At 37.7% G+C, this 16,008-nt stretch overlaps 1 protein-coding gene across 1 annotated transcript in view; it reads left to right on the plus strand.

The window, feature by feature from the left end:
* The window catches only part of LOC139729350 (uncharacterized), a 110,394-nt gene extending 96,594 nt beyond the window's left edge, over positions 1-13,800 (plus strand). The window contains exons 8-10 of the mRNA XM_071640278.1: positions 9,627-9,719; positions 12,956-13,079; positions 13,700-13,800. Coding sequence (XP_071496379.1) covers positions 9,627-9,719; positions 12,956-13,079; positions 13,700-13,800 — 318 coding nt within the window. The remainder of the gene's footprint in view (positions 1-9,626; positions 9,720-12,955; positions 13,080-13,699) is intronic.
* The last annotated feature ends 2,208 nt before the right edge of the window (positions 13,801-16,008 follow it).

Here is a 16,008-nt window from a genome sequence, read left to right on the forward strand (position 1 = left end):
ATTTTAAGACCCTGAAGTAGCATGTAGACAGTTTAATCATATTAGGAGTAATTGATGCAAAAATCTGATCTTTTTTTTTTGACATACTGTATATATTTTTTTCAATTTTATTATAAAGAAAGCAGCTCTTATAGTAGATTGCCTAAAAAGTTCTTCACACTTCCTATACCTACATCCTTTAGTTCTTTGGCAGCCCCCACTATTCCTGATCAATCAGTGTCACCAGCTTTATGGCCAAGGAGAGGGGTTGTGAGGTCCGGTGTGCAGCGAGAGCGAGAGATCTCTGTTCCTTTCTGTGCTGTCCTGGGTCAGCTGGGCAGTGTGCCAAGCCAATTAGCTGGTGTGGGGACTTTATCCAGCAAAGTGACCTTTTCAGGCCTATGCCAACATTGTATGCCTTAGGAAAGAGAGACAGACGGACAGACAGACCAACAGATAGACAGACACAGAGTGAGAGAGGGAGGGAGATATTCAAGTGGTCATCTCTTCCTATTTGCTTGTAGTGCTCGAAGATCCAAATGTGGGTCTATTCAAGAGAGATATCTCTCTGCAGCAGATCCTAGGCAACTCTGTCGTATGTTGTGTGTATTGTTTCCGAAAACTTGAGTCCCCAAGGTTTTACCAACTTTGAGTCTACTCATAGCAGTGGCTGATGTTAAAGAGGCTTTGTGTATTAGATACAGTGTGCATCATCACAATCTTCATTAGGTAGTACTCAATTTACTTAGTTATTTCGTAAGCTTTTCAAAACCGCCTTTCCTGTCTCTTTCCAGGCTGCCCGCAAGATCCCTATTGTTGATTCTTTCTTGGACCAATTTCTCACCCTCTAGTGTATAAACACCTAAATTTGTTGGTACACTCAGGTTTCTGAGCTTCATTTTCTCCTTTGCTGGACGTTGGACATTCAGTTTGACCGTCTTTGGTAATTTGCCAGAGAAATGTGCATCTGTGCAGGAATGAAAGTCCAAGCACCTTTCATGCCAAACTAGCTTCTTGCTTTAAAAGGTTTCACTGCAAGATTAACGCGTTGAGGATGGACTGATTTTGCTATAAAGCGCATTTCCCATAGACACCTGCCTGAGTATTCTCAGGACCCCTCTTCAACAGGTTAAAGAAACAAAGTAAAGATGGCAGATGTGTCCACACTCAAGCAAAGAATTATCTTTGATGCGTTGTCATGACTACCAACAAACTTACGTAACCTCATTAATTTGCGAGAGACATTTATCGTCACAACAAAGTTATTTTAATTGGCCTGCCAAATGTGCTTTCAAGGTTTGCGTTTCATTGTGTCTTCTGTTGAGTAAAAGACAGTACTCTGAAGACTAAAGGCAAAGAAGTGATGAGTGAAGATTTAAGCATTGCATCAAGTTTTTCAAAATATTGCAAAAGTAAAAGGATGACTTTCAGCTGTTCTTTATTGGTATCATGTCAAGCTATCACACATGTACTGTCATGCATGTATGTTAAGTTGTAATTGTGAAGTTTTTGCATCATCATGCAAGGACAAGTGACAAAGTTTTGAATCAAAAGTCCAGGTTCCATCACACTTCCCCGTCATCTCCCGCTGTATTCTAACTCCCGTGGCTCCCTCATTACTGGACAGGTGGTAGGTTTTTACTGGGCCTGGATGGTTAACAAACAATGAGTGAGTCAACTCTCTGACACATTTCTTTTCTGATGCTATTCATGTAAACAAAGAGGGTGTCTTTCAACTCAAGTCCTGCCCTACGTGTCCTTTGAGTCGATTTGAAAGTCTTGAGTATGCACACTGCCATAATTGTTGTTAATCAGTATCGGATTCTGTTGTGCACAGTCTCTTTCGCCTGCAATATCTTTGAAATAGAGGACCAATCTGTCTAATTTTTTGTTTTATTTGCCTTTTGTGTTCTTGCTTTTGTGGAGGTTGCATAGGGAAGTGAAGAACATTGCAGGAATGTCAGTCAGACAGTAATTTGCCGTGACATTCTGTAGGTGTGTTAAATAGCTGTTATGATCATGTGTCCATGCATAATCCTTCCCACGGTACAACAACAAAAAATAAAAACATCTTTCTATCTTTATTTTGTCCTGAGCATTGGTTATATCTATCTTTGGGGATGTTTATTTAAAGATAGTATTTCAGCACAGGTATATCTTTATCTGAGTCAAGGGATATTCTATTTTAGTTTTGTAAGCATCCAAATAGCAACATTAATAGCAATGTTACTATGTAAAGCAATGAAGCACAATGTTGAACAAAAAACCAATGTTGTTACTTCTCTAGGAGACTACATGCTAGATACTTTAACATTCAAAACAATTTTTTTAAAAGCTTTTCAGTTTTATCAAAAATATGAATACATTGTGTACTCAGTGCAACCGTAGTGGGGATTGATTACAGTGCGTGCGTGAGCAGGGTACGTGCCTGATCTCATGTAGGAAGGATGACCTTGTCCGACGAGCACTCTGGCACAACACCAGGAAAATTTGACAGAACAGATTGCCATCTATACAGTTGGCAAAAGTTCAGTCGTCAGTGTAGACAATGAACATAGAGTATGATCTGATAGAAGATTGTAGTATCCAAGTTGAACTATTGACATTCTTCATTGCTGAAATTTCATTTTTGACATTGCATTTGGCAAGAGTATGGTCCATCAAACTATGCATCAATTACTTCTTGTTACATCACATCCAGTATTAAGAGTGGAAATCCTATGGTACATAAATTCATTGGAGGAGAAAGGGGGTATTTAAGTATCAGTCTTCCTCATCCATTCCAAGAACATCTCTCATCACACCGCTTGACAACATTGTTTCATGTGGCTGCTTTTAGTATAGGAAACTCACAAATTATCTTCAGGAGTCAACATCATGTGAGGCAAAATTTACACATTTGTGACCAGCTGGGGTTATTCTTAGGTTTGTATGTATTTAGAAAAAGAAAACTTATTTTCAATGCAATACAACTTTTTGAGCACATGACATGACAGTGGTTTTTTCGTTTTTTGTTTTGTTTTTGTTTTGTTTTTCCAAAGTGATTAGTCATTGAAGGACAAGTTAGAATGAAGCATTTACTTTCGAAAACTGATTTTATAGTCAGGTCAAGGTTTCTGCAGGGATTTCCTCACTGAAAGTTGAAACTCTAGGGCATATAGAGGCTTAATTTAGAGAAAATAATTTTCAAACTGCTGATAGGAGTATGCTAACATTTTAACATTTAACAGATAACATTTTATGTACCCATGAAACAAACAAAAAATATATATAGAAGATGAAAATGATGTCATTTCGAAAATCAATTGACTATCTACTCATCCGGGGTATACATGTGTACTAGCACCTACTCTTTCAACTGGATGTAAAGCTGCTGACATTTCAGTCTTTATGAGCAAATCTGTTCATGTTATCTGCTATTACTACTGCAGGAGAGTATACAGTACATCTACAAATTGCAGTCCAACTTGCTGTATACGCCAAATATTTATGAGTCTAAATTTTTACGAATCAGGACTTCCGACGACTTCATGAGGGATTAAATTTGCAATCGTGGAGTACAGTACTGACTTGAGAAATGTATACATGCATGTCATGTTTATATCGGAACCAAAGTCAATTTTTGTGTGTGTCTTTAAATTTGTTCATAGCACCTGACTCGTGAAGTTTGCAAAAATATGTCTCGCAAAATATTTGACGTATGCAGTTTATTGTATTTCGTCTTCTGCATGCCATTTTTACTACCAAGGAATCTCACTGAATTTAGGGCATTCCATTGTGATAGACCACTTCAATAATTGATACTGTCTGAATGTCTAAAAAATAGACATTTAAAAACTGAATATTAAAGGAAAATAGACGGTATGCATCAGAAAGCTTGATAGACAAGCTAGGGCAGGTTTCAAACAGTTCAGCTTTCTAGCCCTATCTGGCTTGAATGCAACAAATTTGAGATGCAGTCATTTGTATAGCAAAGAGACTTGTTAGGGTGTAGCCGAGAATATTGTTTGGTTTAACATTGGACAAATGTCAATGTGCAAGTGTTCATTATGTTAAGGTACAAACATGCACACACACACACACACACACACACACACACACACACACACATACCCCACCCAGCAGAAGATACTGTCCATTGTATCACGTTCCTTTGCCTATCTTTTTATGTCTCTTTGAAGTTGTCATAAAGTAGATACCAGGACAAATGGTTATCAGAGAAGCAAGTGCCAGTTTAATCAAGTATCTTTATCAGGGAAAAAGATTTAATGAAAGCTGATTGGCTGATGATGTTGAGATATACTGTGTCTGTTTTGTCTCCCTTCCCGGAAACGCTGTGCATTGAATGGAGATGTCATTCTAATCGGAGGGATTTATCTTCCCCTCTGTGTGTATGTTGGCAGGAAAGGGTGGAATTCTATGCAAAAATATGTCTCGTTTCAGAGCGGGGAAAAAAAACACTGTAGCTAGCTTGTACGTCATGGTCTGTTTAGCAAAGTGTATCTAGTTCTCTGAAGTCCCTGTGCCTTGTGTGAACATGATATTAGTAATGGCTGTCTTCAATGGACTTTGAAGACTTCTTGAGCTCATCTCCTTCCGCTTGATCCATCTTGTATCTGTGCTGGATTAATTTCAAATCTTATTTGATGCTTTTGTTTTACTTGTGAGCTTGCCTGTGGTGACACGGTTCACATTGGTCACTCGTTTCTGTCAAACTGACTGATGGATAAAACCATGCCTTTCTTTCTCTATGAGCCGTTTAATTTCGAGGACATCCTGACCGAATTTTACATCGGGAAACCGACATATTTCTCCTACGAGGTAAGCCCAGGTGAAGACATTAGTGTATCGACCAATAGAACACATTGAAGAATTCAAAGTCTTTAATTTGCTTTGAGTAAAGAAAGTTTAGGATTGCATGAAGATCTCACTCTTGTTATGTTTATGTGCAGTAGAGAAATAACAGATGAATTTGGGGTACGAACAGTTTTGTAATAGGTGGTAAATCATCTATTTTGAAGTTTAAGTGGTACTGACATTCTAGTGTGTTCCCTCTTTATGTCTGCTAGTATTTGGAGAATTTGGTACAGTATGCTACAGTTGTCTGCATTTTCACCTTCTAAACGTGAATTATATTCAGGTACAGGTTCTGTAGCATGTGGAAAAGTGTACATTGTTCCCTTGCACTCCCTCAATATGAGTACAGATAGGAGTGACTGAAGAATCATCACAATTTTTTTAATGTGTTTAATGAGACAAAATATTGTTTAGACCCTGTAAAGGAAATCGCTTTCCTGCGTAGCTAGCCCACCAATGTATAGTTCGTTGCAGATGATGCAGTAAAGTGTGAGTCATCCAGTTGTCACATCCACAACAAAACATTTTGATGTGCTGTGTGCATTGTTGTGCGGGGTGTCATACAGCTGTAGCTCTCATACTGTGGTATTATGAAATGTGAGACTTGTGTCATATTTGAGTTCATTGCAGAGATTACACAAACCTTATATTCTGCAATATTTTCTTTTTTTACACATTATATTTATCTCTTCCAGTAGTGACATGTTTGTTGATTACCTAGTAGGGTAGTTGACAGAATGAACAAATTTTTCTCTCTGATTGTAAGTCTTTGAAGGTGGCATGGAGCTTAAATTGCTTATATTGATGATGTTCATGATGATGTCCATAATGCTTGAAATATGGTGATGATTATGAACTCAATGATATAATTCATGATTATGAATAGCAAATATTGATAAATAGTCATAGTTCTGTTTTGCTGCATAGGATTATGATCTGTGTGATGGTGACACTGTATGTGATGATTATGACGATAATTATCATGTTGAGTTAATGATTGCAATGAAGGTGAAGATGATGTTTTTAGTGGTGATGATGATAATGGTGCTGATGAAATTTTCTTTCCCATGGCTGGTCATGATGCAAATGAGACTTATAACTCTTATTGGATTTGTCTTTGTTTTGTTTTTTTCATAGTAGTGCTGACTTTCAGAGATACATGTAATTGACTGGTATCTGTGCACATGTTATCATTGACATGTAGTATGCTCCATGTCACCTGGTGTGCCATTGGTCCAGTAGGTTTTTCATGATTTTATTGTGATTGAGGGTCGCAGGGGTTGCTGGGAGGGGGAGATGGGGGCGTCCTGATTTGGTGATGATTCAGTTTTTGTGTGATGACACATTCAGTGGCGGGTCCAGAGGGGGGCGCACTGGGCGCACACCCCCTCTTTATTTATTTTTTAATATAGGAAATAGAAAGAAAAAAATTGGGGGTGGGGGCGCATACACCCCCTTTATGAAATTCCTGGATCCGCTCCTGACATTTCCTACTTCATTTTGTTGTTGTTCTGTGATGGATGTTGCCATGTGATCATATTTTATCATCTTTTTCTTCATCATTTTTCTGTCCTTTGTTTCTCTCTAAGCATGGGGGTGATGACTTACTGATGTAAACCTTTCTCATTGTCTTCCAAGTTTCTGTCCCCTGCCATAGAAGTGTCCTATGACTTGTTAGTTTTGCTGTAACAGGTTAAAGCCTCCTTGCTGTCATCATTATTGCTGCATATATCCTTCAAGGGAGTACTGTACATTTCACTGAATATTTCGCAAGGCTTTTATTTTCATGAATTTCGCAAGTCAGGTGCTATTTGTGAAATTAAGGACACACAAAAATGTTGATTCTGATCCCGATCTGAATGTGACACGCACATATACATTTCTCCGTTCAGTTCAGTACTCCACGATTATGAATTGAACCTGGTCTTGCTAAATTGACAAGAAGTCCCGATTCACTGAAATTTAGGCTTGCTAAATACATGTACCGGGTATATGGCGTATACAGTATCACACTGAGCAGCCAAAATGATTACGAACATAGAATCTTCACAAATTTTAGGTTTTGTAAGGGTTTGTAAACTGTGGCAATCAAATTCACAAACAGTTTTCATTGTCGCAAAAAAAAAAATGAATATGTTTAAAAATGTTTTGGTGACATGTATAGATGTAGTATGACAGTGTTGTATAATGTGAAATTCCAGGCTCATATGAGCATATATTCTCTAATGCAAATGAGAAAGTATTGTAGTGAGGATGAGTAGTGTAATTTCACAAACCACAGAGTTATGTTGGACCATCAGGACAGATTAGTGGTGTAAACAAGCAGCTTTGCCCTGCCTTGAAAACAGCCTAGGTCCAGTAACCATTGGTTACCTAAAATCCTGGAAGAATGCCAAAAATTATTTAATATGGTTGTGAGTGGAAATATGAAAGTAAAGTACAATAAAAGTCAATATTGTGTATGGAGCAACCAATTACATCTACTAGCTAGGATTCTGGCAGAATATTTGAGAGTGCAGTGCAAATAGACTTAACTCATTTCTTTCAAGATTCTGAAATCTCAAAAGTAGAAAAGCTCCGCAAGGTTTCAGTTGGTTATGGGTTAACAATATGCAGCACATAAAATCAGTGGCGTTCAAGTTCATGATTTTTCATTTCATCACATTTCAAGATGAATTAAGAAAGTGTATGTATTAGTTTCGTACGAGGAAACATCTGATATTACAATCTGCTTTTAACTTTCTTGAATGTTGCATGTATGAGGACAGCTGTGCATGTCTGCCTTGCATGGATTGTTCATATTTCGTCTTTTTGAACCCCCAGAAAATTAAATCAAAGATGGTAAGATGCCAATTCTTCAAGTTTTTATATATGAATGTAGGTGTCAGTTGAAAAGAATCTTCAGAATTCTTGAGAGTATGCATTTTTGTTGCCAGAAATCAGTGTGTGTACAGTGACAGTGTCTGATCAATTGATATGTTAATCAGGATAACACTTGTGAGTGATTGCAAACAGGATTTGATTTGTATTTAATACCATGCTGTATCACTTCAAGTAGATATTATAGCTCTACAATGAAGCATTTAGAGCTCAAATTTGAGCTCCATGAGACATTAAGTAATGCAGACAAGGAAAGGAAGAGATACTGAGATATTTCATGACACCCTTTTCCCCTCACTAAAGATTCTATCAGGCACAGCTGGACATTTTATGGGACAGTCTGCAGTGTTAAGTGTCCTGTTCATTTGGCAGATAACAGTCTGATCGAAGTGTTTTCAAATCTGACTTCTCTTTGCAGTAATGTCCTTTTAACTTCTCTTTGCAGTAATGTCCTTTTACTGCTGTTGCCGTTGATCATGTTCCGTCCTCGTACATGTTCTGGAAATTCCACCATTCAGCAAACATTAAAACTTAATACCCCATAAGGGGTTAATTAAATCTTGTAAAACACTTGTGCCTAAGTGATTGTATCATCAGTTTCATGAAAGATTTCAAACAGATTTAATCAACATGGTTGTAAGAACCATTAAAAAAAAATGATGAAAGAAAGACCTTTTTAATCAATGAGTGTGCAAAACCAGTTGGTCTGTTGCATAATCTGAGTTTGTATTTAAGGCTAGGGATTTACTTTTTATCACTTTGAAAGAGAATCATTCCAGTTGATATGATTCTAAACAGCTTATCTGTTGAATTATGTGACTTCATGGAAGATTTGTAAAGGATTCATCTTACATCTACACAGAAAGAGATGAACTTTAAATGGTCAGCCAGTATGCATTATCTTTACATTTGTTTGAGATCCTCTCTTCAAACTTAATTTTTCATTTTGAGTTATATTTCTCTTTTTCATCACATCGTGTGTTAGAAATCCATTTGATTTTGTGTTGATCTTTTGGGTCATTTGCAATTTCACTTCCTGCTCATTGAAAAAAAAATCTGAAATAATCCTTGTTATGCTTATTCATCTTGTTTTGCAAGTTCAAAAGTTTACTTCAGTTTGTTTTTAGTGAAGTATATCTCAGTGAGCCAAAGTGTAAAGGGTATTTTGAATTCAGTAGGAAAAATCTCTTTTTAAAAATAATTATAGTTCTTGTAAGACTCCAGATGAAAATCAATGAAGTGATTAAGTCATCCTCATCATTCTAATAATATGTATGAATAACTTGATCTTTTAAGTTGTAAATTATGCTGAATTTATTCAAAGGTTAGAGAATTTCTTCATGATTGTACGTGTTACTGATTTGATTCTCCATTAACCTTTTGTATGCTCTGAGTGCTGATTGGCACAGCAAACCCCATAGCATTGTACACACTGTCCAAAGTCTCTGGCACAAAAAGGGTTTCGTTTGTATCTGTATCAGGCATAAATGCTGAAAGGTAAGTACTGAGAAAATTTCACAAGCAAAGAGACTTTGCCTTTAGTCAATATACCATATTACCAGTATACTGAATACAAAATTTCGCCTCTGGCATTTATACCAGTTTCTTGGAGAGTGTAAGCAGTTATGAATTACTCCTGAAGTTCATAGCACAAGATATAAGAAAATGAATTATTCACATCTTTTCATTTAACCATTCTACTCTCTTTCCTCATATAGGTGATATGTTTTGTGGACAGAAGCAACAGATATGAAAAATTTGTAGAGATATGTCCAGTTTTTAAACACTTATCGTGATAATGTCTTATTCCTAACCTCAACTATCATCCACAGTTTTTGTCCTAGTTATAGTAATTAATTTCTGTTGAATTGGCTTCAAATATTTTATGTATTTTTAATTGTTTTGGATAGCCGGAGAGACCCAAATATGCGCCTCCACCGGTCAGGACGCCATCAAATGTTGGAAAGAGGAGAGCTCCTGCACCCCCTGCCATGAAGAGAGAGGTACGTCCAGAAAGTTTCCAAACTTTTGTCATTCTTTTGCTCAAGATCATATACTGTAATAGTCATCTTGCTCCTATCCTGGCCACTATGAGACCTACAGATCAGGGGTGGTATTCTGAAAATCTTCCTAAGTTTTTTTTTTCCCTAAACTTTCTTCCTAAGTCAGAAAGTTAGGAAGTGCCTGGGAAAGACAGAATTGGTATTCTAGAACACCAACTTCTTTGTGAGGCAGAAATTTGCATAACTATCTCATCCTCATTTGCATGTTTTCCTAAGTTCTTCCTAAGTTTAGGAAAAAGAGTTAGGAAGACACTTGGAAAGAAACTAAGGAATATTTTCAGAATACCACTTCTAAAAAATCCTGATTTTGGAAGAAATTTCTTCCTAGGAAGGATTTCAGAATACCACCCCAGATGCTAGTCGTTATGTTTGAAAACAGACCTGCAGAGCTCATTGTATTTGCAAATGATGACCTGATAGCCAAATTCTTCATTTCCTATTATTCCAGTCATTCATGAATTGGTTGTAGTATTTGATTTCTCAATTTATGATCATTATGTAGTGTGAAATATGGAGTATTGTGTTTAATAACTATAAGCCAGTTCATGGTTCCAATCTGAGCATGTGCAGATAAAGGTCATTGCAGACCTTCTCTTGAAATGGATTTTCAACTGAGGTATTCAAAACCTAGATAGGGCTTCATGACAACTGTGTTATAAATGAACCAGGTGCAGATTGGTACATGTATTTACCGATGAATGTGCATTCTTTTCAGCAACATTAACAAAAGCCATTCATGTAGCACTGGCATGTAAATTACCACTTCCTGCATGGCTGTTTTCAACTGCTCTTCTTGAAGACTATTCCATGTTTTGAAAAGTCTGTGGTTGGAGAGGTCGTTGCAGACTAGTGCTAACTGTGAACTGACTTATTGCCAGGGAACTGGCCAACACATCTAATTTAATGCAAAAGAAATGGTATTGTACACTTATGCTAATTTACAAATGTGACCCTGCACCTCAAAACAAACAAAAAGTCGCCAGACATGAATTTTTAGTTAAGACCATATTCTGATAGAGCAGACTTTAAGCTTTAAAATGATGTATAACTCAAATCAAATGGACTCTCCTAACCTATCTAAATATTGGAAAGAAGGCACAAACTCAGGAAAAGTGTGAACTGAGAAAAGAGGCTCTGAAGTACAGTGTCTATTCAAGCGCTTAATCTTTACCAAACCGTGCTGGCTGTGCGATGAATGGGACAAAAAAACAGGAAGTAAACCACCCGAGTAACAACAATGAAGGGATTATCAGATTAAACTGAAATTAAGCATGCCTCATTAACACATTCTGTCCACAATCAATGTTAACTTTCAAACCAGTAGCGCTATCCTTTCAAAAGTTATTAGAGTTGAAAGTGAAGAGTGTGGACAAGGATTTTTAGAAATGAAAACAGGATTCTAAAGACACACCTAACCACACTATTCTACCAAAAATGTTCGAGATAAACTGCTAAAAAAACACACTTTCCTGCCCGTTTTACGATACCAAATTTTAGCTTAATGTAAAAGAAGACCCGCTCTTTCAGAAAATATGAAAAAGTCAAGTTCGGCTAGGTTGACCCATTTCACTTATTTTCAGTCCTCACGCAAAATCAGCGTGTGCGACTTTATGTTCGTTTTGAGGTGCACGGTCACAAATAAGCTGATACAGACACATCATGTAATTTTCACTGAAATTTGATGCATGAGAAGGATTACATTGTAGATGGAACTGGTTAGTGGCATTAAATCTGCACACAGATCAGAGTAAAGTTATCAAGAATTGCCAATTTGAGACAAACATTTTTTTGCTGTCAGTATCTTCAAACACATGTTGCCAATTTAAGGATTTGCTTGAATATATGAAGCAATTTCAAAACTTTTCTTAAATCTGCAACCAAAATAAACAATTAACTATCACCAAACTAGTGCAAAAACAAAATAAAAGTTTTAATTTTGTCCTGTGATGATAAAGCTTTTTGCCTAAGTAGCAATAAGTGATGAAAATAATGTAGTATAAAGAGCACAGCATGAAATCACAGAATTGTGGTTTTAAGGACTTGATGATGGGTCAAAGAATCAAGCTGAATGTAGTTTGATTGCCAGCTTTGGCCATACAGAAAGAAACCAGCCAGCGTTAAAGTTTGTAATCTCCAGAGCTTTGATTGTAAAGAATAACTGAGAAGTCAGATCTGTTCACTTAAAACAATCTTGGATGGTAGTCACGATAGGTCTCAATATTAGGGAGTAGTAGAAGTCAGCTCAATACAAGATAGTATGGGATTTCCCATCCTTGTGGAGTTGAAGCCATTGAGATGGTTTGTTTCATTACACAAAGGAACATAGAGAAGACATGGCATATGATCAAGTTTTACTCTTCTTCAGCATTTTTCACAGAACGTCTTCTAAAGCCATTCTTTATCCTGTTATTTACAAAAAGCTGTAGAGAGAATACCATTCCACAGAGCTGTCAGGTCTCCCTGAATCAGTAGGAGGCCTACGGGAAAATTGAATATCTCTTCATGTCGTGACAAGAGAACATACTGTATAACCAGATTTTTGTGCCTCCGCCATGAAGTGTCGCCAGAGGCATTATGTTTTCGTGTTGTCCGTCCTTTCGTCTGTCTGTCTGTAATCAATTTTGTAGGACAGGGTAACTAAAAAAATGTTGTAGGTATCCTAACGAAAGTTGGCATGTATGAGCGGGCGAAGTTGTGCCTATAAACTTTGGGTGCACATGCTCAAGGTCAAAGGTCAAAAGTTCAAGGTCAATATATTTGCATGCATTTGTTTTTGCGCTAGTTTCTGGTTGCGTGAAATGCATGAAAATTTCCACTTGCAGTATGTGGTACATCTGCAGAACATGATGCCCAATACTGTAAAACGAGGAATGTCCACGTGCATTTTAATTATGCGAATTTCGCGAGAGCGAAGATTGGCGAAATTATCACAGATGCACATGAAAGTTCTCATCTAAACTATTTACGCATTGAATGTTATAAGCAATTCGCGAAAATTTCATGCTGCGAAAAAGGCCGTCAGCGAAAATAATGTTTCTATTTTTCCAATTTTTTCTTCAGCGCTTAGAAACATTGTAATAAGCGCTTTATAAATGATATTTATTATTATTATTATAATTATTATTATTATTTTACAGTATCTCTTATGATCTGCATGTTTGTATGTATGTTGGCAGGTTGGGAAGGACCACATAGACACGTGTGTGATCCAACAAGAGCTTCAAGAGATTGAGAGCAGACAGAGAGAGCTGGAGCAGAGAGGGGTAGAGCTGGAGAAGAAACTTCGCCAGGATGGCGACGGTGAGTTCACAAGTCTCGTGAGATTTGCCCAGCAGCAGCAGTAGAAATCCCTGCAATCTGATTGGTCCCAAGCTGGTTCCATTAGGCATTTGCCTCCTTGTGCTGGATGGCATATTTGTTTTATAATCATTTTTTGCCACATGAGGAGTACATACATGTAGTACATCATGATCATAATCAAACAAGTTAGCCATGCATCTTGATGTTATGGGAGTATCCCACATTGCCCTGACATTTTCCATTACTGGTTTCTTCAAAGTTGCATGATATGTGGAATATAAGAGTGAGCTTCCTGAGCCTATGAAAACAGTAGTCATGTATAAACTTTTTATTTAGCTGTGTACAACTTTGTTTTGAAATGCTACAGACTTTGATTGTTCCAATAGATCAGGGAATATACTTTTTGTTGTTGTTGTTGTTGTGAAATTACTTGCTTGACCCATATCTTTCTGCTGCAGTGGAAATGGGAGCAGCAACAACTGTAATATCAAAATAAAACCGAGTGCATTTTGTCTTGACTACATTGTACATGTATATCCATGTTATAATTCCTGAACTCAGTTTGTTTTTAATCCACATTTCACCCCTGACCTCTGAACTCTGCCCGTGCTGACCCACAGACGATGCCACTCATGATGACAGTATGCTGGCCGAGTGGTTCGAGGTGGTCAACAAGAAGAACCAGCTGGTCAGGAGGGAAGGAGAGTTGGTCGCACAGTAAGCAATCATGATCCATCCCTATTTCTGCCTTCAAAAAACCCAAATCCCACATTCACATACTTGCCTCTATTCCATGTGGAATCATGGTGTTCATCTTTTCTGACTTGCCTTTCTCTTTTTAATTCCTTTGTTGCCGTGGAGATCACCCACAGCTTCCCTCAAGTTGCTTTTCAGTTCTTAATTTCCATTGTCACCCACCCCTTCTCCCTCCCCCCCCCCCTCTTTGCCCTCCCCTACATGTGTAAGCCTTCCTCTCTCCCCCACACCCCTCCCCACCATTAAGTCTACCCCTCAAGCTTTCTCCTCCCCCCCCCCACCCATATCTTGAAGATTTCCTGTTTCAAAAAGAAAATCGCATATAGGAGAAATATATATGAATCACGATATTATCACATGTCAGCACTCACTTGGCATTCACCGCATGCTTCTTGGACAGACAGACAGACAGACATACAAACAGACAGAGGGGAGAGGGAAAGAGAGAGAGAAGGCAGCAATAAATGTCAACTCTGTGCAAAATTGGGCAAGCATCCAAATTAAATGTCAACAAAAAATTGGATCTCTTCTGTGATTATTTTATCCTGCAGCTGTCTTGGTTTTTCTCATAGAATGGAGAAATAAAAAATTCCTGTCATTATTCATGGATTCCATATTAGGGCATGCATCCAAAAAGTACCAGCTGGTCAAGATCCTCAAGTATCTACATATTGTACACTGTATGGGCAACCTGTTTAAGTGAACACAATGCTGTACCTTGTGCCAGGGTTGTCTAAGGCCAAAATCTCTTCTCCATGTCTTTTCCATAGCACTACTTTTAATAGTATGACAGTAGCAAACCATGAATATGAACTTTTCACCCACTGTGACTCTGTGACATCACAAAAATTCAGTGGCACAGAAAGTGTTAAAGCGTGTTTTTAATTCAGGTATGATATTCTGTAGATTTAAATCTGATTTCAGAATTTTTTTTCTTCAAGTCTACACACATTTTGCTTTTTCCATCTATCAAAATCACCTGAAATGTTTTATTTCTGATTTCTTCAACAAACATCAATATCATTCATGTTAATTTCCATTTCTCTCTCTCACTTTCTTTCCATTCACAATCCCAGAGCCCAGCAGCAGGAGTTAGAGCTGCAGCATGCTGAGATTGAGTACCAGCTCCGCATCATCCTCCAGAAACAGGAGCACGAGCGCATCGATGCCGACGCCCAGCAGGAGGAGAAGCTGCTAGAGATGCTGGTGGAGGTGGTTGCTAAGAGGAACCAGGTGGTGGAGAGACTGGAGGAGGACAGACTGAGGGAAGAGGCTGAGGATAGAGACATCCAGGCTCTGATGCAGACAGGTGGTGAGTCACTTTGATTAAAGGGGATATCCAGTCCAAAAACTAGAAAAGCACTCTGAGAATGCACGCCTCTGCCAAGCAGCTACTTTCCACCGATGATCTTGCTCTTTCATAGAGATCGGTGATTTCCACCCAGACGTAGGCTTGCATGCTTAAAATCGCCTGATTTCCCAATACAGAAGCCTTTTGTTTTGTTATAAACCCTCAGCTGCGGGTTCATTCACACACATCAACTTTAATCATGATTCACATTGTGCTTTATTGCGCTCTGCTTCACACATACACAGGCAAGAAAAACATTATTTTGTGATCTAAATCGAAATCAAATAAGATCAACTCAAATTGCACCGGTTCGAGCGAAGCTAAACTGTGCACCTTGCGATGTGATATAAAAACAGGAACGATACTTATTTCACTCAGTGTTCATATTCACATCGCACCTCAATTGATCGTGACTAATAAAAAAAAACATGACTATTTCAGAAGTACGTAGATCAAGATTTAAATCTCACTAATAGTCACGATCATTATGTCTGCACACATTATGAAAACAATGTTTTTTCCATCACGACTCAAATCACAAGCCAATAATCACTAATATTGATGGCTGTGTGAATGGACATAATGTTGACAGAATAACTTCCTCTTTTAATGCTTGACATATTTGGCTCCCAAAAATTTTGAGAGAAATGCAGTTTGTGTCATGAAAGTGTGAACATCCTTTGAATAATGATTCTGTTTTTGCTTGATCAACTCCCTCCAAAAGATTCCAGCATCATGTTTTGCAAATGGTGATACAAATGCCTGCATCATTGAGTAGGTTGTGATATAAAAGTATAACCATACAAAATATTAGGTTTGCTT

Source organism: Diadema antillarum, unplaced genomic scaffold (genome assembly GCF_040938485.1).
Source record: "Diadema antillarum isolate AM-2024a unplaced genomic scaffold, OU_Dant_1.0 seq00000234_RagTag, whole genome shotgun sequence".
Lineage (NCBI taxonomy): Eukaryota > Metazoa > Echinodermata > Echinoidea > Diadematoida > Diadematidae > Diadema > Diadema antillarum.